Genomic DNA, 25,862 nt, shown 5'->3' with positions numbered 1-25,862 from the left:
GGGTGAATTTTGTAAATTCTTTTATTCCTTTCAAAATCACCTGTTGTACAAAAAGGGAGTAATCTTTTACTTTACAAAAATCTTTAATATTAAGTCCTTCTATCAATTATTTGGTTTAGAACAATAAAGTATTGTTTGGAAAAGTCACACAGTCCAGAAGTCTCAATAATGCCAATTCAGAATCTTATAGTTTAACAGTCAGTTTAAGAATAAAAAGGAGACAAAGGAATTTAACACAGATTTATTAGTTACACAGATTAGTTTTGAGTGTACAACATCAAAATACTAAATGTCATTGTATGAGTCATTAAAATCCGATCATTTACTGTAGTTGTGACTGGATTCTTATGGTTTGATATAGAATTTCTACTAACATCAAACATATGTTCAGAAACTGCAGAGTATCAAACAACTTCGAAGGAAGAAAACCACTGTTCCATAAATCTTTAAGTGACCCTAGTGATGAAGACAGGGATGCCGGATCGATGTGAAAACTCTGAATGAGAGGAAAAATATCCTCAGTTCCTATTACATATTCATCAGTTTCACTCGACTGCTTCATCCACCCAACTAAAATTTACCATATAAAAGCTGGCCGACACTCTTTTGGGACATTTGCTGGAAAGGGAAGGGACGGTTGTGAACGTCGGTGTAGAGGGTGGCTTTAGTGCTTGCATTTATGGCCTTATGCTGGCTTATGTTTACATATTTTCCATGTGGGGATTCTGACCCCCCCAGGAAGCTGGCTGTGTCCCTGGAGATTGCTTTCTCCCAGAGCTCCCTCACGTTGAACTGCTCCCCCTCCGTGTCATCCACCCACGGACAGTCACAGACATGCTGAGTAAATCCCAACCCTTCATACTGATGCCAGCTGTATTGTCCTGGTCTCCTACCCTCGGAGTCCCAAAGAGCCCAAAGATCTAATAGCAACAATTAGATGCTGAACAACAAATTATATGAGAAGGGAAACTAAGAAAAACAGAAAAGTAGAAAACTTACAAATGAGCGCTTGAAGTAAGCCCGAGTACCAGTTATTGCAGCTAAAAACTCCATGAGGACTGAGGCTGTGACTGCCTTTTACAGCTGTACCCTCAGGAGTACGTAGAAGACATGTAATAAACATTTGCTGAAAGAATAAACTGCAACAAAATAATAGCCCCTTTTTTTACTACCTGTTTAAAACATCTTTTCTGTTTATAGGAATAGACTTAGAAAAAAGCTGAGGGCTCTTATCAGAAGAGGCCCGTTCTAACCAGTCAGTCTGCACACATCCACAGGCTGTGTGGAACCAATTTTGTGGCTGTTATTCCTCTGCCAGAGTGATTCTCACTAAAAGATATGCTCATGGCATAAAATGGGAAAAACAAATTACAAAACATTAATCTGCATAAAGGTTTGTTTTTTCATAATATACTTTCCCCATTTGTTTGCTATTTTAAAAAAGAAAACCTTGAGGCTTTAGATTCCCATTTTAGTGACAGTGAAAGTGAGGGGTGGTTGTGTTGTGTCCAAGATGACACTCTGGCAGTTGGATCAAGGACTCAAATCCAATTATTCTAGCTCTAAACTCTGTAATTAATATTTAAAATGGTCAGGTTTTACAAATACAAAATATATCAAACCTATGAATCTCAGATTCTTCACCTTCAATATGAAAGAATTAGATTACAATCTTATCTCTATCAAGTCTGTTTAAATTTTAAAACTATGTTTCTATAATTACAAATAACTTACAATTAATAAAAGGAAAAAAAAAAAACCACTGTGGAAGATGAAGTCTCAACTGTCCTTTTTGCTTTGCATAGAGAATTATTTACATCCCAGACAACCAAAAGATAAATGGTAAAAATAACAAACGGTTACATGTTTTCAATTAATTTATTTTAGAAAAATGAAGATTTACAATTGGTGCCTTAAGGCAGGATATCATGAATTCAACGAGTTAGTAACACAAACTTTCAAAACCCTTTATAGATTAGTCCAAAGTAGAAAATTATTTTTTGCCCACTCTTGGACTCAGACACATTCAGAAAAAATATATATTTATAAAAATAAAATGGCAAACCTAATCCCACCAATTAATTGATAGTCTTAACATCCTACACTTGTTTATTTGAGCACTCTCTATATAAAAAGAATAGCTGAGTGATTTTTCCCTGTCCTACTTCCATATCATGTGAAGCAAAGATGAAAATATTTAAATTACTTTTTGCAAAATCAAAACCCAAAAGCCCCTGAAACAAAACACAAGAAATATCAACAAGAACAAATATCCACTGAATGAAAACAATATAGCTAATTGTTTTACTATTCATATAGACCTGTCCTTCAGCCGCTAGACATTTGGCTCTTCACGTTATTTCTAACTCAGATACCAGGGAGCACTATGTATAAAGAAGCAAGTGAAAACTCCAGGTCTAATCCACCTGAGTTTCAGATATAGAGAAATATTAACGTATACAATGAAACAAAAAGGACGGCAAGCTATAATGAGGTGCGCTGCTCCATAAAAACATGCACTTTCTCTCTTTGAAATATCTTTAAAAACTGTCTGAGCACCAGATTCAGCAACAGCAAGCATCTAGCATCTTGAATATTAGAAATCAGAAACAGAACTTTATGGCCACTGAAAGAGAAGGCAAAACTCCAACTTACTGAAGGGTATTCCCCCCATTGATATGTAATCACAGTGAGATTCATCACTGAATTAGGATGATATCTATGTTCTTCTACAAGATTCATTAAGAAACCTTCCTTTATTTTGAAGTAATTTTTCCTAAAACAAAAACAGCATTTCTAGTAAACGCTGATATCACATTGAGGGGAAAACCATACTAGTGAGCAAAAACTTTCAACTTGTTTTGTGAGGATATTGTGACAATATCCTAAAGTAGAGACAAGTAAGAAGCAAAATTTTAATAAAAAAAAATTATTCACTTACAAACCATCTACACGTTTTGTTTCCCAAATAGACACATTTTGAAAACACAAATAAGAATATGGGGCAACAGTATAGTGTTGTGAAAAAAGATAACAGAGAACTAAGGCATTAATTTATAGACAAGAAAATCTCGAAATACAAAGAACACTGGACTTTGTTGATACATATTAAGCTTTGCTCCTTTTTTTTTCTTTTCCCTGTTTTGGTCTTTAATTTATAGGTGTGCTTGACAAAAGACAAAACCATGCAGGTAACAGACATCTGTTAGTGATAAACATGAAGAAAGAAGCCATGACATTTTTACAGCTTCCTCCTGCCACTGGTAGTGGCTAAGCTGTAACTTCCCTACCAGGCCGAGACTAACGTGAGGCATCTGTATTTAGCTAAGCTTCTCACAGCTGCAAAATAAGCTTGACTGCTGCCAACATTAATATCTATTTTCCAAAAGACTGTCTCATTACTCTTCAGAGAGAAATTTCCTTGTTAAATTAACAGCATTTTTCTCCAGTTTCCATTTAAGAATAACATTTCATTCTAGTATTTCGTGAAATTTCCTGGGACTGCATACGTGCTTCATTTATAAAAATGATAATAGTGGGGCGCCAAACATCAAGAACAAGTAATGACTATATACTAAAAGGTACGAGAGAGCAATTCCTAGTAACTCCTTAGGACAAAGGCACAAGAGCCTCAGGTTAGTAGTGATCAGCTTGGCATCAGAAATAGCCCCAGGCTGCCCAGGGGACCACAGCCCTAAACAGCTTCACTATCAGGACCATGAATTACATAGTTTTAAAGTGATGAAACATTTAAAAATGTTTCATAACTCAATGAATAACCACCCAGATTATAGTCACTTAATAAAAATCCTAAACTTAGCTAAAATGAAGGTCTCAAACATAAACTAATCTACCATAAACATACCACACTGTTACTTAAAAGATACCAGTTTTCGTACATAACTTGGGATAGAATTCCTATGTTATTCCGTTATGGAGAGAAGATGAGAGGTCATTAGCTGAAATGGATAACAACGGGGAGGACGGAGAAGGTAACTGGCAGATGTCTTTAATCACTGGACATGAAGTTTCTTTAACAGGCTGATTATGCCACTCATTACTCATTATGAACACAGACACGCCCATAATATTACATAACAGATGTATGTCAATAAATTTCATATGTGTATATGTATGTGTGTATGTGTATATATAGATATACATACACACACACTAGATTATAAATTACTATAAAGTTACCATACCATAAAATAAAAACATGATATATATTACTTTTTAAAAAGCAGCAGGAGCTTTTTACCAAAGAAAAAATTTTAGACGAAATCTCAATATATAAAACAGAGAAATAGAAGTATGCTGTTCTGGCTAAAGCAGTGTAGGGGTGACAGAGACCCCCCTCCCTTCCTGCAGTGTTGGCTGAGACACCTTCTCAGTGTCCAGGGCATCATTTGAAATCACTGATCCAAGTAAATCCTGTTTCTGCTGCAAAGATTAAACATAAGACTATTTTTTTTCCCACGATATAGGCCCATATGAAAGTTTTATAATGTAACTGAGTATAAAGGTAAAAAGTAACATTTCCTCTCCTTTAAAAATAACAAAATAAAATCACTATGCTGTATAAAACCAAATTATTTTATCTCATAATCTTAATTTGATTCTTGGAAAAAGTTATTAGTTCTCCTTAAAGTGCCTAAATTTTAAAGACTTAATTTTGTCCATATAAATCTTATCCAAAACATGAGGAGAATGGATGGTAGGAGGTGGAGGTGTTATTTTTCTCTATCACACACGTATCTTCTACCTGCCTGGCCAATTTAAATATTCTGCCCAAGAATCTTAATTTTGTCACAGAATATTCAGATAGAGAAACATGCAAATAGAACTGATCTGGTAGAACAACATCTATAAGGTAAACTTTGATGGAGTGTTTTGATTTTGTTTGTTTTAGACAAACGTTTCATCTCTTTGCTCCAAACATCTCCCCATTTACGGAAGGACTATTTTATAACCCATGCAGTTGATGTCAGCAAAATACAAACACCGTGTTCTCTTCTGTAAAGGTCATGATTAAATGTCTAAATTCAATGAATAGACTCTTTAATAATTTGAAATCCTATGAAATATTTTATCTTGGTAAAGTCTCAGTCTTTCTTCTTTTCTAACACATCTTTGGGTTCTTGCACTGCAGGCACCAGAGAGTCCCCACTCCTGGGCTCCTGTTTTTCTTTGCTCTCTTCTACCGGTTCTGGGCTTTCCGTCTCACTTTTGGACACTTCATACCGTTCTTCTATGTAACCTCCGTCTGTGTCAGCCGTGTAGATGCCGTAGCACATGATGCTGATGACACCCAGTGGCAGGCCAAAGAGAAAGCAGCCCATAAGTGGAGAGCTCTTGAATATAGACTGTGGAAAGATAGTTACATCCCTCATTTGTATTCTGATATAAAAAGCACAAATGAATTTAAAACCACTACAGATTTCTTCCTCTTGCTGCCATCCAACTTGCTTTTAGTTCCAGTGAATCAATGTCAATATTTCCGTGTGACTATCACATGAAAGGCCCTTTAGAAAGTTTATACCCATGTATGTGTGTATGTATAACCAGCTATTGGCAGCAGAAAAAGGCACCAAGTTGTCCACTACCTTTTCAAAAGATGTTTATTTTTCTCACATTAATCACAAAGGTCTCTTTTGAGATGGCTATTATGTGCCAAGAGCTGTACAGTTATATCCTGCCTATAGGAATCTGCTATGGAGAAGGGTAGTTATTGACCATATAATATTCTCTTCACATAACATTTTTAACAATTTTTTACTTGTCTGGTTAGTAGTAAAGCAACATTAACTTAATAATTTCCCTCAGTTTATATACTGTCTCCTCGGCTCCCAGAAAAGTAAAAGCAATTTAACTGAATAGGTTTTGCAACTATAATATATTCTATGGATTGTGACTATAACTCTTGAGAACTAAATAGACAAGTTCAGAGAGCAGGGTCACTTTGGATTGAGATAATGGAAAAAGGCATCACAGAATAAAGGTGTTTTGAGGCAGAAATATAAGCGTAAGAACAAGGCAGGCCAGGGTACAGTGTGAGCTCAAAGACTGAGGAGGAGAATATGTGAGACGGACAGAGAATTGTGAGGGGCATCACAGGAAAAGGGAAGGAAAGTGATCAGAACTGATTATTTTAGTGGTACTAATTAGGCAGAGGACTGGAGGCAGGGCAAGAGGAAGTGTGAAGACCAAGTGGAGGCTAGGGCAGCAGCCACACATAATGGGATAAGGGCCCAATCCACTGACAAACTGAAGGATGCATGGAGTAACTGATGAGTCATTAGCGTGACTTTACTTCCCACCAACAGAAGAAGGTTGGCTCTGTTTTGCTTTTGGCCGTAATGAACGAAAATACCCGTGGAGGAGCTCAAGATAGACAACTAGAACTAAGTTTAAAGCTCCAACAAATTTAGGGCTGCCCTGCAGTCAGGCTGACTGACAGTGGAAGCTGGGATCGTAAGAGAGATTTCTTAGAGTTCTCAGCAAGAAGGCTTCAGATCCAAGGGCTGAAAAGGGCAGGAGGAGGAAAGAAACTCTGAAAAACACTTTAAGTCATGCTATCAGGTTCAGTGATTCTGAATTCCAGTTAACTCACCAATCATACAGAAATGAATAATTGGAGAAACTTAATATCCACCTGATTAGTATCTTTTCTTAACGTAAATATGTACTCGTTCTTATCTTGCAAGTTAAGAATATGTACTTTTACCGAATCCTTTGAAATTCCAGATTTTACCTTAGTTAGACATAACCTATATATCGATATAGTCTCAATTATTAGTGACACTAAACACACTGTCACAACTTACCACAATAGTAGATTTGGCATCAAATACTATTCTTTTCAATCTCTGCAAAATGCTATCCCCTCCTTGGGCCTTAAATTTAACAAGAAAAAAACAATTGTTATTTCAGTACTATTATTTCATTTTTCTGTTAGATAATCTTACAATTGCAGGTCAAGAGTTGACTACAAAAGATTACACAGAGCACCTGAAAGAGCCACGGAGTAAATATTTACTGGTTTCTCTGTCCCACCCTCCTTCTGCTCTCGTATGAACACAGTCTGATTCTCCTCTGAAAATGCATCCTCCCTGGTCACAGTCCAAGCAGCTCGGCTGAGGCTGACCCACCCAAGTGCCGGCCTGCCCAGCTTTTCAGTTTAGCTGAGAGTGTTACAGTTGCTGCAGGATATCCTCACTGTCCTGCAGGGAAAGTCTCTCCGATGATGAAACCCAAAAAGAAAACAGTGCTGGAAGGCAGAGGGAGAAAAATTCCTGATGAAAATCCATCAAATCCCTGCATTCAGCCATGCCTGGAGTCTGGCTCATTCCCTGAATTTCACTAACTTACAAATAGAAGGGTTCTCACTCATACAGGTGAGCATCATTTCAACAAGTGTTATTTTCACAAATATAAAATTCCTACTATGTGATTAAGAGTGTTTCCAAAGAAGAAATACTTGCTACTCTGTGAGGCAACTTTCAAATAGTTTGTGTAAAGCTGAAACAAGTCTCGCAAAGTAATAATTACACTTCACAAAAGCACTGAAGTCTCTTCTCTTCTTATCTTACTCTAGTATATTGAATTAAGATGCATGTTGGCCACAACCTGCTGAAGTGATTTCATGACCCTCTAATACGGGCTACAACCCAGTTTGAAAAACACTGCAATATGGTTTACAGAAAAAAACAGTTAAGATTATCCATTCATCATTTCTGAGAAATATTTTGTAGGATTATATTTGGAACACTCCACTGGGGCTGGTTTTAAATACATTTCCTGATCTTTTAAGAAACTGTGGTGCTATTCACAGGTTTTTTTAGAAAACCAATCCAAGTAACTTAATGCAATTGTATTCTTGAATCCAGAGAGGTACTAAGAGCTATCGGATAGCTCTGTACCCTGCAGACCTCTTAGCATCCCTAGCCCCTGACTCTAAATGCCAGTAACACCTCCCCGCATCACTATGACAACCTATGTCCTCCAAATAACATTCCACCCATTAGCAGCCTCTGCCACTTAGGTCCTGGGGAAGGTGACTCTGCGTATCATGTGAGAGAAGCAAGGATGGAGGCCTGCCCCTCACCCCGGGAGATGGCCGACTCTTTCTTTCAGAATCAGAAGAAAATAACTGATTTCTCCTCCACCTCCTCCCATCACCCCATTGCAATTAAAGCAAAAACTCACATCTACTGTGCCATCCAAAACGTTATTAATGAACTGGACCATGTCTTCTGCATTCTTAATCTGTCTATCTAGTAAAAAGTACTGTTGGTTTGAAGTATTCAGTACAACCACAGTTGGGACTTTTAATTCACTGAAAATAGAAAAACAAAAGAAATCAAAATACATGTTAAACACAGAGACAACAAATATTCTGATACTTATTTGAATTATATCTAAATAACTAGACGTGCAAAAGGAGGGAGCTATAATAGCTTTGCCTTCCTTTGTTTACATAAAGAAAAACTCAAATTGTGCATCAGTTTAAAAAATAGCTAAATTAACATTTATGAAAACTATTAGTATACAACATCAGACAAATGAGTATTCACGATCAAACCTAAGGATAAAAATTATGATGTATGAAGTATCAATTTCTGGGCAATATAATTCCTGGCCACAAGTTTATCTTAAATACCATCACTTTAATTATATACAGCCCACCTCAGTTAAAGGGCATTCAGGCAGCTACAGAAGGAACAGTATGGTCTCCAGAGTTACACTGCCTGTGTTCGGACCTGATGCTTTCCCAAAACTTTGTTTAAGTCTAATACTTTTCATTTATAAATGAATAAAGGTGTGGGGGGCAGGGTACCTATCTTGCTACAGAAGTTAAATGAGAAAATTCAAGTTAAATATCCAGCACATTCCTTGTATCAATACATCATATACATTCAATAAATACTATTCCAAATTCTCTGAACGCCCACTACCCTATGGTATAATCACCCCATCCTCTTGGGTGCTTCAGTGATATACTAGACGTCAATTCAGTTTGCAGACAAAAACCATAATATTACTAATGTGTCATTTACTTCAAATAATTTTTTATCCCTTCAAGAATAGGGTTTTGCGTAATCATAAAAAGGTGCTTAATTCTGTATGCCACCTACATTATCAATTTATGGTTATTCATATGTCTATATGAATGTATTATGCAAAAGCACAAAACTCTACAGTAGAAACAATTTACAGCACTGTATTATCACCACATAAGTAACTGGGTCCAGGAGGTTGCTTTCTTGTTTATAATTCTCTATCCCTCCCCACACCACGTCCTTCTCTCATTGAGGCAAAACATGATCCCTGATGTTGGGCTCAGCCGTGTGGTTTGGCCAATGGGAAGGCACAGAAATGACTGAAGCAGAGGCTTGAAATGTGCTTGCCTTCTTGTGTTTCTGCTATTGCCATGAGAAGAACATCCCCCAGGAAAATATCCCTCCAGGGTCAAGGACATGGAAGACACGTAGGGTAGACCTGGACCTAACTGGCAGCTTGGAGCCACGTCTGGCTGTACCCGGCTAAGGTTAGCCAAGCCCAGACGAGTGAGAGAGAATAAAGGATTGCTGTTTTATGCCACTGGGTATCAGGGTGTTTTGTTATCCAGTATTATTGTTAGGCAATAATTAACTGTAACTAAAAAAAAATCTTAGCTTCATTCTTGTTTATAAAAACATGAGACAACTTTTTAACTTATAGTAGTTTAGTTATCATCATATTGCATCAGTAGCAAAATTCTATTTTTATGGAATGAAGTAGAACCTGGTCTTCCTATAAAAAATCCTATGAAAAAGTTAAATACACAGCTGAACTAGAAACAATTTGTTCTGAAATAATTCCATCTGAATAACGATGAAAAATAGCACCTCATCCTATTCTCTCTTAACTATACTCACAAAAATCAAACACAAAGTAATTTAATAGACCAAAGGTCTGAGAGTACCCTGTTTACTTTGAGAAAAAGTAAAAAACATCGTCAACACTACAGTGTTAACTATCTTATATAATATCACGTATCTGCCCTAAGTTAAAAACTTTTAGGCATCAATACTTATTAAATTCTACTAATTTATGTGTCAATACTGATCTTACAGTAGTTAGGAGATTTTGCAGTAAGAGAGATCTGCATTTGAGGACTGGATCTCTTTGACTTACTTGCTGAGCATCCTTTGGCTTATTATTTAACTTCCTTGAGTTTCTTCTAAGAAATTTCAATTTCCTCATCTATATAAAATGGAAATAACAGTACTTATACCTTACTGAGTTAGTGTAAAAGTCAGAACACATACATTGACAACTCAGTACAGTGTTGGTCACAGGGTAAGTGCTCGTTAAGGACTTTCGATTATTATATAGCCATCATTATATGCCTTCTGTCTTCTCTCAAAAAAAAGCCAAGTATGAATTGTAAAAAAAAACAAACAATAAGAGGTTGGTGGTAGAGATTATTGTTCTCTGACCATAACTGCAGCAAAACTTCTATCTCACTACTCACATTAGAAATAATACTCATGAAGGAATGTCCATCCATCTCTAGAAATTCTGAATATTATCCTGAATCAAGGAGTTATTTATCAGATGCAAATTGCTTTGGCCTCTTGCCCAAAATGTTTTACTGCATCACTTTATTGGCTTGCCTCCAAGGACATTATAAATTGTTGTATCGAAGTCCCTACTATATATACTGTAAAGGTCCTATTAAAAATAAATTTCTATTATAATGTGCCCCCCCTTTATGAGATTATATAGCATAGCAATTTCTCTTAGGTTTCTACAAGGTCAGCCATACTCCTATAAGCAACAGTTATTCTATAGGGGACGGGAAATGTATAAACAATGTTTTTCTACTTTGTCTTGAGTATTAAAAATTCAAATTGTTTAAGTACCTTTAGTAACTGTATAGATCCTTTATTTTATTTCCCTTTGTCTTGATTTCTTCATTATATATTACATCTGGTACTTTATGTCTTCGGTAAACCCTCTCAAATTCTTATTGGAATAAGGATAATGAATTGATTATAAATGAATAAAGGTACTTTACTTCGTAATTTTAGGCTCTTACCTGAAAATTATGAATGTTATTCTGGGTTTATGAGTTGGTAAAGCTCTGGAGGGCTTCCGCCATCTTCACGTCCAGGCTATTTTAAGACCCATTTTCCAAACACTCTTGTGTTTGCTATTACACTCTGCCTGAAATAACCTCGCTGCATTCTTCATTCAGCTACTTCTCATTCTTTAGACTCTCCCTTAATTACCGGCTCTTGTGGCAAGCGTTTCCTGAGCCCCTGCGCCTTGCTGTGCATTTTGGTGTGGCTGGGTCTCTCCGTGCTTCCAGAGCTCCGTACCACACAGGCCTTCCCACACAGTGCTGGAGTCACCGTGCTGTATCACCCAGCAGACCGTGAGCATTTGAAGACAGGGCCTCTATAATTTACTCATCTTTTTGCATCAACAGTGCAATGCCAAACACAGTGTGTGACTTACAGCAAATATTCACTAAACGTCTGCTGAACAGAGTAGGCTTTTATTTGAAACTTATTAATTCAGTATAGGTCTGGTAAATGTTTTCTAATATCAACTTTCTGAAGTGACAAATCAGATCTTTACATCATAAGCATAATCAATATTATATTAGAGCTGTAAAGTTTTCCTATAAACTTACTTTAGTCTGTTAAATTCTTCTAGAATAGCAATTAATTCTTAAATGCTAAAAATTTTCTACTTAAGCTACATTTATTCATTAAAACTGAACTTAGGGTTCATATTAATCAGAAACTACAAAGTTTACAAGTTTTTGAATGATGTTTTCTTTCCAAAATACTATAAATTGTCAACATTAAATTGGGAGGGTTTTTTTTTAGTATAGAGAACTTTAAAGTTTAATAAGTTTCAAATACAGATTTAAAAACTAAAGTAAATATTTAATGGGAGAATATCTGCATTAGCATATACAAAGGTTTGCTTTTTTCAGCTATTAGTCCTGCCTGTCTCTGAAAAACAGAAATTTGAAAATTGATAGAGTCGGGACTTCCCTGGAGGTCCAGTGGTTAGGACTCCGTGCTTCCACTGCAGTGGGCACAGGTTCAATCCCTTGTCAGGGAACTAAAATCCCACAAGCCACACAGTGTGGCCAAAAAAAAAAAAAAAAATTGATAGAGTTGATAGCAAAATCATTTCGTCATTTAGCATTTTACTTACTCCATCAGCAAGGTATTTATATAGTCATTTCCATCCATATGGCCAAACTGAAAATCCCTAATCAACAACAACCAAAAAGAACAGAGAAAGAGAGGATAATATTAAATACAAAAAAAAGATAAATACAAAGCACTGAATTTAGGGTCTGGTAAGCATGCAAACACTATAAACATTTAACATATCAATCACATACAATAAATATAAAAAAGTATGAATCCTACTGGCTTTTGAGATACAAACACGTAACAAATAAAGCAAATTTTAAGACATTTCTATTTTGTTTCATACTGTGTAACACAAGAAATACATATATCATTGATATATTTGATTAGAAGACTTAGAATAAAAAGGGCATAATAATTAAGTAATGCAACAAATTTATATTGACTGTCTTTTATAACAGTAACAAAGTGATTTAGCATACAGGAAAAAATATCACCTATTTTTTATGTTCCTATTAAAATAGGAACATTTTGAGTTCCTATTAAAATCGTCATCTGTATCTGACTTGTGATTGCTCGTTTAATTTTATTTCAAATGTATGAGTATACAGGCAACCTCCTTTTATTGGGCTTTGCTTTACTGCAGTTCCCAGATACTATGTTTTTTACAATCTGAAGGTTTCTGGCAACCCTGCTTTGAGTGAGTCTATCTGTGCTATTTTTCCAACAGCATTTGCTCACTTCATGTCTCTGTGTCACATTTTTGGTAATTCTCACAATATTTCGAACTTTTTTCATTATTATTATATCTGCTCTGGCGATCTGTGAGCAGTGATTTTTGATGTTACCATTGTGATGTTTGGGGTGCCACGAACTGTGCCCATACAAGACTTCGAATTTAAGCAATAAATGTTTTGTGTGTTCTGACTGCTCCACCAACCAGCCGTTCCCCCATCTCTCTCCCTCCCCCTCTCCCTGGGCCTCCCTATTCCTTAAGACCCAACAATATTGAAATTAGACCAGTTAATAACACTACAATGGCCTCTAAATGTTCAAGTGTAAGAGTCCCCACGTCTTTCACTGTAAATCAAAAGCTATAAAAGATCAAGCTTAGTAAGGAAGGGAAGTTGGAAGCTCAGATAGGCTGAAAGCTAGGCCTCTTCCAGCAAACAATTAGCCAAGTTGTGAATGCAAAGGAAAACTTCTTGAAGGAAATTAAAAGTGCTACTCCAGTGAATACACGAATGGTAAGAAAGTAAAACAACCTTATTACTGATATGCAGAAAAGTTTCTGTGGTCTGGGTAGATCATCAAACCAGCCACAATATTTCCTTAAGGCGAAGCCTAATCCAAAGCAAGGCCCAAACTCTCTTCAATTCTATGAAGGCTAAGAGAGGAGAGGAAGCTGTAGAAGAAAAGTCTGAAGCTAGCAGAGGTGGGTTCATGAGGTTTAGGCAAAGAAGCCATCTTCATAACATGAAGTGCAAGGTGAATCAGCAAGTGCTGATGTAGAAGCTGCAGCAAGGTATCCAGAAGGTCTGGCTAAGATAAGTCATGAAGGTGGCTACACTAAACAACAGATTTTCAGTGTAGATGAAACAGCCTTATACTGGAAGAAGCCACCATCTAGGATTTCTAGCTAGAGAGAAGTCAACAATGCCTGGCTTCAAAACTTCAAAGGACAGGCTGACTATCTTGTTAGGGGCAAACATAGTTGGTGACTTTGAAACCAATGCTCATTTACCATTCTGAAAATACTAGGGTCCTTAAGATTTATGCTAAATCTATCCTGCCTTTTGCCCTACAAATGAACAACAAAGCCTGGATGCAGCACATCTATTTACAACATGGTTTACTGAATATTTTAAGCCTCACTGTTGAGACCTACTGCTCAGAAAAAAAGAGATTCCTTTCAAAATATTACTACTCATTGACAATGCACTTGGGTCACCCAAGAGCTCTAATGGAGATGCACAATAAGATTAATGTTGTCTTCACTCCTGCTAACACAACACCCATTCTGCAGCTCATGGATCAAGGAGTCATTTTGACTTTCAAGTCTTCTTATTGAAGAAACGTGTATCCTAAGGCCACAGCTGCCATAGATAGTGATTCCTCTGATGAATCTGGGCAAAGTAAACTGAAAACCTCTGGCAAGGATTCACCATTCTAGATGCCATTAAGAACATTCATGATTCACAGGAAGAGGTCAAATATCACCACTAACAGGAGTTTGGAAGAAGCTGATTCCAACCCTCATGGATGATTCTGAGGGGTTCCAGATTTCAGGAGAGGAAGTAATTCCAGATGTGATGAATACAGTAAGAAAACTAGACTTAGAAGAGGAGCCTGAAGATGTGAATGAACTGGTATAATCTTGTGATAAAACCTGAATGGATGAGGAGCTGCTTCCTCCAGATGAGCAAACGAAGAGGTTCCTTAAAAGTGGTTCCAGGAATCTACTCCTGGTGAGGGGGCTGTGAGGACTGTTGAAATGACAACATTTAGAGGATTCAGAATATTACATAAACTTAGTTGACAAAGGAGCAAGGTTTGAGAGGACTGCTTCAAATTTTGAAAGATGTTCGACTATGGGTAAAATGCTACCAACGCTACGGAGAAATCGTTCATGAAAGGAAGAGTCAATGGATGAGGCAAACTTCACCGCTGTCCCATTTTAAGAAAAAGCCACAGCCACCCTGACCTGCAGTGACCACCACCCTGGCCAGTCAGCAGCCATCAACATTGGGGCAAGACCCTCCACCAGCAAAAAGATTACAACTCACTGAAGCCTCAGATGATGGCCAGCATTTTTAAAGTGCGTACACTTTCTAGACACAATGCTACCGCACACTTAATATACAAAAACGTAACTTTTATATGTTAAATAAAACCAAAAATTTCATGTGACTTGCTGTACTGCGCTGGGCTGGAGCCAAGCCCACCATACCTCTGAAGTATATGCCTGTATGTGCATATTTTCTTACCACCAACTTATCCCCAATCCTATCAAGACTCAGGTATGATGCAAATTACAAGTTTTTTTTTAAACCTGTAAGACATATATCAATAAACTTCAAACAATTCATACTGAAATGCTACATGCTGTAATTCACTTCAGCTCCTTGATTCATCTTTGAAAGTATGAAATACTTCTGTGTTTGCTTTACTGTATTACAAAACCTAATTAGACAGAGATAATGGAGCCTTCCAGAATGCAAACACCTACCTGTGGAACTGGTCTCTATAATCTCTAGCAACTTCCTGAATAATTGACTTTAATCTGTGAGAAAACAAAAAATACATGAATATTCCATTTCATCAACTTGAAAAATATAATTACTCAATTATCATATATGCTGCCTTATCTAATATCTAACACTGCAGGAAAAGTAAGATACTATGTCAAGTTTATCTGAAGCCATGTAAAGTCTGAATTGGATGATATCTGAAGCTTAAAACTATTTCAAGGCACCATACCTGGTATGTTCAACTGATGTATTTTTCTCATCAATTACTGCGATAGCCACAAGCTTTCCTGAAATTAAGAATGACATATCTAAATTCAATAATCCTCATTAAACTTTTCAATTATTACTGTAGCAATGAATAGGAAAATAGTATATAGTTTCCAGAATTCAATTCCAATTATCTTAAACATGTTATGCTTGGCAGAGTGAAACAGTGAACTGTTGACTCCAAGTGATAAACTCCCACCTACCTCCCATCCCTGAAATGTAAATATCAGTAACAGTAAATATTTAACAATTCATATACTCAAATTGTTATTTTTTTCACACAACCCACACACTGAAGTATTTTGTTGAAAACTAAAACTATAAGGAACCAGTTGATAAAAGAAATATACTAAGAATGACTACAGCTCTGAAAAAATGGTATAGAACAAGAAAATGATTTTTACAATGTTATTCTCTTTGGTACCACGGGCCACTGTTTGCTAGTAATTAATGCACAAAATAAAACGGACTCAAGTTTATTTAACCCTCAACAGAACATAAATCATATTCATCTCTGACATCCTCCAGGACGGCAGCGTGACGTAACAAGCAGAGCACTGGTATGGAAGTCAGAAGACCAGACCCTGCAATCCAGCAGGGTCTATCATGTTCCAGGTCTGGGAGAACAACAGGGAAGCACAGCATCCATTAGCCATGTGCCTTCACCTCAGAGGACGCCAACTTATTTTAGAAACTATTATCTATTTCAAAGTCATCTGGAGAGCTGAATGAGATTACATGTACAAAAAGGCTGGGATAGTTTCTGGCTCAGAGTAGGTACATAAACGTAGGATTAAATCGACAATCTTTCAACCTCATCCCCATATCTTCTCTAATTTCATACTTAAATTCTATACAAACTTTAAATTCTACACAATCTTGACGCTTCTTTTAACCTTCAGCTAAAATCATTAGTTCATAATGTTTATTTCCCCTCTTGAAATATTACTGCATTTACTGTTCAGTGTTTGGTTTTTACTGTTATGTCTTTAATTTAAAGTGCTTCATGAGTGTTTTCAAAATGCCTACAACATGTCCAGCATCTTCCCACAGGCCGACACAGGGGGTTTCTCGCGTATTAAGTTCACAGTCACTGGGCGCCGAGCAGTGGACCCGGCACAGGGCTAGTTCCCGAGGCCACAGTGAGGAGCACACCGACACAGCTCTGCACTTGGGGAAGACAATCACACACACGCAGACGTGTGGTTAACAATCAGAAGACTTGGGGAGGACGGGGACATGGGGTTTATAAAAACATTTTATAAGAGTAGACTAATGTAGTTTCAGGGGGTTAGTGAAAGACTTTCCTAAGAAAGCAGTATTTGGTCTGAGTTTGACAGATGAATATAAATTCACTACACTTTTCCAGGCAAAGAAAACAGAATGTTTAAAGGTGCTCTGGTGCAAGGTACACAGCCTTTTCAGGAAACTGAACAGTCAGCGTGGCCGGAGACGGGAGAGAGTGAGACAAAACGGGAAAGTTAGCAGGAGTCGGAAGATGCAGGGATCTGCAGTCGTCAGAAGTACTGAAAATACACTAGGTGTCTGAAGCCACCGAGGGCCAGGAGTCTGTTGCGGGGCTTATATGACAAGTGTCCAGGGAGGACCACAAGCGGGGCACAGCCAAAGCTGACACCCAACCAGGGCAATTACACTGGGAACACAAAGAAACATTGCCATAGCCAATTTCTTTCCAAATCAATCTGGGAGAAGACACGGAAGAGCTTTGGCAAAGCTGCCTATTTTAATTGCCGCCTCCTTCGATGCTGTACTGAGAGCAGAACTACTGTATTCCTGCATTCTCCCCCTTTTCCCTTCACGCGGGCCTGCATGAATCAGCAGGTAAACCCACAGTCTCTGACAGTATCCGCGTCAACTTCCAACACTGAGCTAACACACACCTCCCTCTGCAAGGAAAGCAAAGACAGAAGCATCACCAGACACAGAACATTAAAAGAAGGCTCAGGAACCAGAACAAATACCATCCTGTGAAAGTTACAAAGTAACAGAAAAATGTGTTGGAGCGCTTCTAATTTGTATTCTTAACCAGATCCAAGAGCAGGAAATCATGAAGAAGAAACTCTATACCTATTATTTCTCAGATTAAAAAGTTGAGCCTTGACTAACATTTTCCCATTCTTTTAATCTAAAACTATACGTTCATCCAACTATCATAAAGTTGTGAATGGAAACAAATGTGGCAACAATAACCATGACTTATTTCTTATTTGTAATTCATTATAAATTTACAAAACACTTCCTCCTAAAATTTACATGGTTAGCGTCTTACAATTTTTGTAGTTCACATCTATTTTAGACCAGTCCTTACAGCTGTAATTCCTTACAGCTTTCTTTTTTGCATCTATATTTCTATTTGCTTTGCTTATCACTTTCAATTACATAACTTCAAGAAACCATGCCAATCTGATGCCCATATTTTCTTCACAGGTAAAAGCAGGCTTTCAAAGGTTGTGCTAATTTGTATTCCAACTCCTATTACAAAATCAGCGTCCTGCGGACAGCTTTCTAGTTGGTTATTTTTTCTCATTTCCTTATTCTCCAGGCTCTGTTTTCCCTGTCACTATCACTTCTATTAGTAAACCCTTTCTAGCTAATCTTTATTCCACATGCAAAGGTAAGTTCTTTGGTTAATATTAATCTATAGTCTCATAAAGTTGACATGGCATTCAGGTCTGAAAGAAGGAATGATATTATGAAATAGAACTTAAAAAATTCATTTTCTACAGATTGAAGTAATCAGTTAAGGAAAAGTTTTGTAGTGTGATGGAGAGTTGTATATATGCTTGTTACCGGTATCTCCAAGTTCATACAAGAGGAAGCCATCCATTGTAAGATAATTTTGAAACCTCTCCCTGTTGATCCAAGATGATAGATCACCATCTTCGTACTCTTAAAAAAACAAAACAAAGTTGATAAATTATAGTGTAAATATGATGTTAAAATGTTTATAATGTTTAATCTAGCAGCATGTATAAAATGCCTGACAGAGGATCATAATCTTAAATTCATAAATTTCATTTTTAGAAAGCTATTTGAAGCAATCAAATGTAAAAAAAGGATTAATGCATAAAACAATTCATCATTATAGCACCACTGAAAATAGCAAAGATAGATAAAAATAAAGGAAATACTGAAACATCCTAAACAGGAAATAATTTAAATCATTATGGTACATGTTGAGAGAGACCATTTATAGATTTTAAAAAATTATAGTAATTAAGTGGTAAAGCAGGTAACAAAACAATATTACAACATGACTGTAACTCTGTAAAAAATAAAGTATGAAAAAAACTGATAGAGTGATAAAATGAAGGCATATATATACTCCTATAAATAGTTTTCCTGAGTTGATGGTTAGTCTTGGATGATAGCATTATGGGCAATTTTTATTATAATTTCTTTGTTCTTCTCTATTTTATGACATTTTGACCTCAGTTTACAACCCTCCTTCATATGTAAAACAAACTCACATATAAAGTCACACATACTATTTCAGCCCTTTTCAACGTCAAATACTTCCTCTGATGAGCAGACAGGAAACATTTACAATATCCAAGAGAATTATATCCTGATTAGAAATATAATTCTGAAAAATTATTACAACTGCATGAAAAAGAAGTTGATGTAAAAGCCTACCAATATGGATGAAGACTGGATTTTACTGATTTCTTGAAAGATGTGCTTTTTCTGTCACTTGCATTGCTAAACAAAACATTTTCAAGTTATCAAACCTATAAAATAAGTAATATAATGCAAATCTGAAAGCATTTATGGATTTGGATTTATGAATTAGGAAAACAAACATAAAACTAGAATTTGATTATTGGGCCATAATCTCCACTCCAGGTCAAAAAAGCAAATTTTCTAAAGATTATTCACAAAAGTGATAAATCTAAAACTCATTAGGAAATAAACTATCCTCCTAAGCCCCATCCCACTGTTCCTGAAATTATTAACAATGTAATAGGAGGATAAGCATTCAAAGTAACCTTTTATCTGAAGACTTCAGGCAGGTTCTAAGTACTGACTACTGAGTTAGAAAATGTTGGCCTTCAAAACATCTGTAGATACTGAACACATTACCCCTCTCTTTCTTATGTATCGGAGGCCACATCTGAAACATGGATGGGGAAGGGCACTTCTTAGCCATTATTTAGACTTAAATGTATTCTTTAATAAAGAAAATCAGGGCTTTTTCCAAAAAAAGTGAAGTGGCTCTCTGAGTTAAGAAACTCATAATGCAACTAGAACAAGAGATTTGAAGGCTGAATCTTGATTATACCATGTACTATTTTAACTTGGAAAAAACAAAAACAATCTCTTTAATCCTGTTTGTTTATAAAACAGTAAGACTGCTGATCTCAAAAGACTGTTGTAATGATCAAATAAGACAATATATTGAATATACTAAGTGCTTATCATACAAGGAGTGTAGATAAAGAATAAGTGGATGGAATATGAATTTTCCTTAACACATTTTCACATATGCAAGTTCCTCTTAATTTCCTTTTTAAGCCCAATGTCTCATGCAGCCATTCAACAAATATCCGATGAATGCGCAAAGGAATGAACCTGTAATTTAACTACATATCTCTCTCCTTTATCTAACATTCTTAGTTACCCTCTCTGTAATCTCAGGATATTTATCTATTAAGGTGAGAATAAAATGAAAATATCGAGTTAAGCAAATAGATAGTACCTGCTGTACAAAACGTAACAGGTAAATGGTGGTTATTACACTACATTAAGAAATAAAACACAGTCCTCACATTTATCTAAAGATAGTGAAGATATAAGATTTTAGAACTGCTTTGTCTTCATGTTACTGTCAAAACAATTAAAATGCTCCTTTGACTAAAACAGGACAATCAAAATATTCCTTTTATTAGATATTCTTCTATTCATCTGAGTCATTTAAGCAACTCAAAGCTTACAGCTCTCAAACACTTCTAGTTTCTTCTCCGTCACAAGATAATGTGACTGAGCAGAACCCCTAAGGGGCAGTCCTGGGCGACCCTTCCCCCATACTCTCTGCTTATGTAACTGTATCTGATGCACTTTCCTGAGTTGTTTTGATGACCAGGAGCACTTATCCCCCAGGCCTACTGCAGCCTAAGGATTGATGATGTTAACTAACATGGCCCTTGCTGTTACCTCACCATCAACCAATCAGAGGACCGTGCACCAGCTGATCACACACCCTGTGACTCCCCTCCCTCACCTGGCCTTTGAGCACTAGCTGCCCTGGACTCCCTGCCTGGCGCCCTGCACTGAAGCTGCCCTTTCCTTCACCACAACCTGGCGTCAGCAGATTGGCTTTACTGCACACAGGAGAGTGGACCCAAGTTTGGTTCAGTAAAAATAACTCTCTAGAATGTTTCTGATATGAATAAAATGGTCCCGATCTGTGCTCTCCAACAAAAGCCACACAAGGCCACTGAGTATATGAAAAGTAGCTAGTAAGAATGAGAAACTGAACTTTTTATTTCATTAACTGTATGTAATTTACAATGTTACTAACATTGCTAGTAGGTGAGATTTTGCATTTGCTTTTGCTTTTCAGTGGCTGTGTACTGTCCAACAGATGTCGAGTTTCAGTGCTTCCTGAAATCCGAACTATCTCCGCATGCCCTGTGAGTCTGCTGCACTGCCCTAAGCTACCTCAAAGCCCAGTTTGCAAACTCTGGTAGTAAGTATTTGATAATACCAAGGAATTACTGTTAATTTTGTTAAGTGTTACAATAGCATGTGGTTATCTTAAAAAAAGAAACTCCCAAAAGCCCACATTTTTAAAGAAATGCATAATAAACGTGTAGTCAGGGACGCATAATGAAGCACATAGCGATGAAATGCCACTGGGATTTGCTACAATGCTTCAACAAAGAAAAAACATTGTTGAAGCAAACGTGGTAAGATCTTAGTAACTGTCTCACCTGGGTGACAGGTGTGTATGTAGAGTCTTACTATTTTAGCATTCTCTTTACTATAATGTGTGTTTGATATAATAAAAATATTTAAAAAATAGACCAAGTATTTGCTTCAACAGAGAAATGCTGAATAGCAGGTGGGTGGTTACTTCTGTCAGGGAGGGAGAGAAAAGGCTACAGAAGAATACCCCAGGGCTTCACCACTATTGAAGATGGTTTATTTCTTTCACATCTTTGTGTGTCTCAAATGTTAGACCTTTTTAAAATTAACTTTGAATATTTTAAAGTAATGTACAGAAATTGCCTAGGGCTCATTTCTAAAAAAGGCAAATGATCTGACAAAAAGAGAAATTTACTGTAGCCAAACTCAGGATGAAAGAACACTGAGTGGAAAAACTAAAGTTGAAGGGTAAGAAAAACCTAGCAGTCATTCAACTAACAGGAAATGTAAGCAGTAGCTGCATTTACTAAATCTTTCATCAACACCTAAGCCCTATAATAGATACAACATTGTAATTATAAAGTGTTTACATGAGTTAAAACTTTGGAACTTACCATCATAAACAAAGTAAGTTTCATCTTTGAAAACAAGCACAGCGGGCATCTCTTTCAGGGTCACATACTGCGAAAATCAGAAAAAAAATTTCAGTTGGTAGCCATGAGTTCAAAAGCATTGAAAGTTACCGGGGGGGTGGGAACCACAATGATGACCACCACAAAAAAGTTACCAACAGTTAAAAAGAACACAGTCAATCCCTAGCTCATCCAAGGACTGGGCTTGATACCTCTTTATACACCCCCTGGCACGGTGCCCTGTTTGCCCTGGTGAAACCACGAAATATTCTTAGAGTTGTTAACAGACTCAAAGATATCACAGGAAGTGAAGGCCAGGAGGCACTCTGAAACGGCGGAAGAGCAGGGGCTAAGGTAGCAATCAGCACAGGTAGGTTCTCCCCAGCACTCCCAGGCTGTGAAACGAGTCCATCACTTCACCCGGGGAGTCGGCTTCCCGTGAATCCAGGTCTCAGAGCACCCGCCTTACTGAGGAGTTAGGAGAGTGAGATCTGCTAACACACGTTGAGAGGTGAGAGCAGGCTTAAACGATAAACTGCTTTATGAATGGGAACTTACAATGGCCATTAATAATAAGGAATCCATTCAGTGGGTACCTGCTTCTTATACCTGTGTTGTACTTATTTCAAAATAATAAAATTACAGTAGAGAAATCAGTATCAGAGCAGAAAAGATATAATTTAGGTAAGCCACACAGAATTACTACATGAGTGTGGCAATACTGAGCATAACAACAAATAAATCAGTAGATAACTAATAAAGTAAAAGTAATAATAAAATTAAAATAAGGACAGCTATCCTGGAAAGGTTAAAAAGGAGGAAGGTATGTCACAGGTGATCTAGAATGATCTGGTTACATCACAGCACCATGAAAATAACTATTGTAAGGGCAGTGGTAAAGCTCTCAGGTGAGGCTCTACCATCCAGCATGCCTCTATTCACCCATGGTTGGCAACTCATCCACACAGGTACCCTGGGATATTTCACAGCATTCAGCATCTCTCCCTTTCAAGGGTATCCCTGAGTGAGCCAGTCTCTGATATCACACCAGTGAGTCACTTGTCCCCATTACTCCTCTGAAACTGTTTCTCTTAAAACCACCAACAACCTCTATGGGGACAAACACCATGGTTCTTTCCTCTCCTCACCTTGGTTGCTTCACGGCATCTTGCACAATTGGCCACTCCTTTCTTAAACACTTTTTATCTTGGCTTCCCATTCACCTTGTTTTCCTACTTTAGTGGCAATCTCTTCTCATTGTCCTTTGCTGTTAGGACCTGGACCCTCTTATCTCCCCCCAGATTTGCATCCCATGTCTAAGAAGTTTATTTCATTTATGCAGCCGTGGCTTATCTCCAAACCCTTATCTGATGCTTGTACTTGGATGCCTAATATGTCAACTTAAAGTAAAATAAACCTTCAAAACACCATCTCTCCTCCCATACTCCAACTTGTTCCTTCCCCAGTGTTCCCCAGCTCATAAATAACACCACCATCTAACCAGTTGTTCAGGCCAAAAACCTAAGAGTCATCCTTGATGCACCTCTTTTCCTCTAGAACAAGCTCAAAAAATTCTATCTCCAAATACAATTCTTTCACTTCTTCCTAATTCTCTTAATAACTTTCAAGCCTAAATCCTAGATTTCTTCAAGAGTTCAACTGAGCTTCCTGATCTAGTCTCATCCTGATCCAATTGTGTCTGCACTTAGCACAGAGTAATGTCCTTAAAATGAACTTGATACCAAATCCTCACATGCGTGGCCCTGACCTAGAAGGCCTCCACTGGCCTCTGCCTACCTCCCATCTCCTTTCTCACTGCAGTTCAGCCACACTGGCTATGGCTCTGTTACTCCACTATGCCAGGCAGGTTCTCATCTTGGCCATCTGTAATGTCTGTTCCTTGTGTCTGGTTTACTATGGCCACAGATCTGTGCGTGGCTCCTTCACATCCCGTAAGTCCCAGTTCAGATGTATTTTCTCCTCAGACAGACATTTCTTGATCAATCAAACAAGAGTAGCCATCCCACCTCTAAATGTCCTTACTGTCACACTGCTTCTTTATTATTTTTTAGAGCAGTTATGATATCCTGTTTATAGCTTTGTTTACCGAGGACCACTATCTCAGTCTGAGGACCCAAGGGAAGGCTCTTATCTACAATACTAAAACTCAGTCCACTTCCCCCACCCATGAGAACGTAAACTCCATCCTATCAGGGTCCTGATGATTTTGCTTGCCATCAATAATCCAGGACTTAAAACTGTGCATGGCACACAATTAAAGGACAACAAACAGTTGTTTAATATATATAGTAATTAATACACTACTTAAAATCCAACTTTAAAAATTACCTCAGGGACAACTTCTTCTGAGGCAGAAAAAAAGTATGTATATACAATTAATTCTGAAGCAGCATCGATGTATTTCTCCTGTGAAGATACAAACAGAAAAAAGGTGACTTTTAAATATTAATCAAGATCAAAATTCATTCCTCATTAAACATTCAGAGCAAGTAGTATCACTGCTAAGTAGTATCATCACAATTAGCTACCTTAAGTCTTTTCATGTGAAAAGATTAAATATAAGGAAATGAAATAAACTGTTTCTAAGGCAAAAGACCATTGTAACTAAGTGCTTGTATATGCCTTCAAATAAAGTTCATTAAATATAACAAGCTCAATTCATATTTATTAATTTAATTTGATGATGATTATAGGAAGAGATGTGTGTGTCTGACATGCAAACACAAACATACATACATGCAATAATCTTAAGACAATGAGCTTTTGCTTTTAAAAAGTTTACACTCAAACTGCATGTTGCAGTTTCAAAGACTCAAAATGCTAAAAAGCAATACAAAATCTAAATAACCAGGTCAACAGAAGAAATATACTAACACAGGCAACACCCACCCACTTTTTACTCAATTCTGTTTCATGAAGGCAAATACTATAGAGGGTATATGATGAAGTGTTTTTATTATAAAAATACTTAGATTCAACTAAAGTATTTCTAATAAGAGTGAAATAAGCCCTGAGTTTTTGGTGAAGCCCTCGTTATACAGAAAATTAAATTACAATATATCTGTGCTTGTGGATTAAAGAATAAAATCATTTGATACCTTCAGAGGTGACTCTCCACCTATATAAACAAAAAATACACGATGCCTCTTCTGCACATGTTCAAACATTTGCTGACTTGGAAGTGGCCGAATTAGAGCCCTGTTTGAAAATAAAACAAAAAAACTTGCACTTGAACTAAGGGTAGTACATAATTTACTCCTATTTATATGTCATCCTATCTAAAGTTACAAAGCTTTAATATTGTACGAATTGCATTTTAAGTATATCACTCAATCTACATAAATCTAATACACTATGGCCCATGACCACTATTATACCCATATAATAAAAATATAGTACCTACAATTTAATCTACCAGTTTAAAAAATAAGCTTTAAATACATCCCTTTAGAGAGTATCATCTTAACCAATGTTTTGATAGGCAAAGATGGAACTATAATCCATTTAGAATTCTCAGCTAAAAACAAAACAATCCGCGTGAGAATTATTTTTTTTCTCCCTTTCGAAAGATCATTCACACAAACACACTGTGAAATACTATTCCAGGAGTTTATAATATTATGTTTAGAATATTTATG

The 25,862-nt window shown here is 36.9% G+C and overlaps 1 protein-coding gene across 3 annotated transcripts in view; it reads right to left on the bottom strand.

Moving 5' to 3' along the window:
* Positions 1-257: 257 nt before the first annotated feature.
* The window catches only part of TMX3 (thioredoxin related transmembrane protein 3), a 46,069-nt gene continuing 20,464 nt past the window's right edge, over positions 258-25,862 (bottom strand). For 2 of the 3 annotated variants that reach the window (XM_079941827.1, XM_079941828.1), the window contains 10 exons: positions 25,323-25,422; positions 24,553-24,630; positions 22,186-22,252; positions 18,494-18,592; positions 15,645-15,702; positions 15,394-15,447; positions 12,223-12,279; positions 8,209-8,338; positions 6,828-6,896; positions 258-5,366 (listed from right to left, as the gene is read on the bottom strand). In XM_079941827.1, the coding sequence (XP_079797953.1) occupies positions 5,106-5,366; positions 6,828-6,896; positions 8,209-8,338; positions 12,223-12,279; positions 15,394-15,447; positions 15,645-15,702; positions 18,494-18,592; positions 22,186-22,252; positions 24,553-24,630; positions 25,323-25,422 (973 nt within the window). In that variant the 3' untranslated portion in view covers positions 258-5,105. Of the gene's footprint in view, positions 5,367-6,827; positions 6,897-8,208; positions 8,339-10,179; positions 10,249-12,222; positions 12,280-15,393; positions 15,448-15,644; positions 15,703-18,493; positions 18,593-22,185; positions 22,253-24,552; positions 24,631-25,322; positions 25,423-25,862 lie in introns of those variants that run through there. The other variant, XR_013831191.1, reaches the window with a different exon arrangement.

Source organism: Stenella coeruleoalba (assembly GCF_951394435.1).
Source record: "Stenella coeruleoalba genome assembly, chromosome: 14".
Lineage (NCBI taxonomy): Eukaryota > Metazoa > Chordata > Mammalia > Artiodactyla > Delphinidae > Stenella > Stenella coeruleoalba.
The sequence above is the reverse complement of the archived record's forward strand: the minus strand, read 5'-3'. Positions and strand labels throughout refer to the sequence as shown.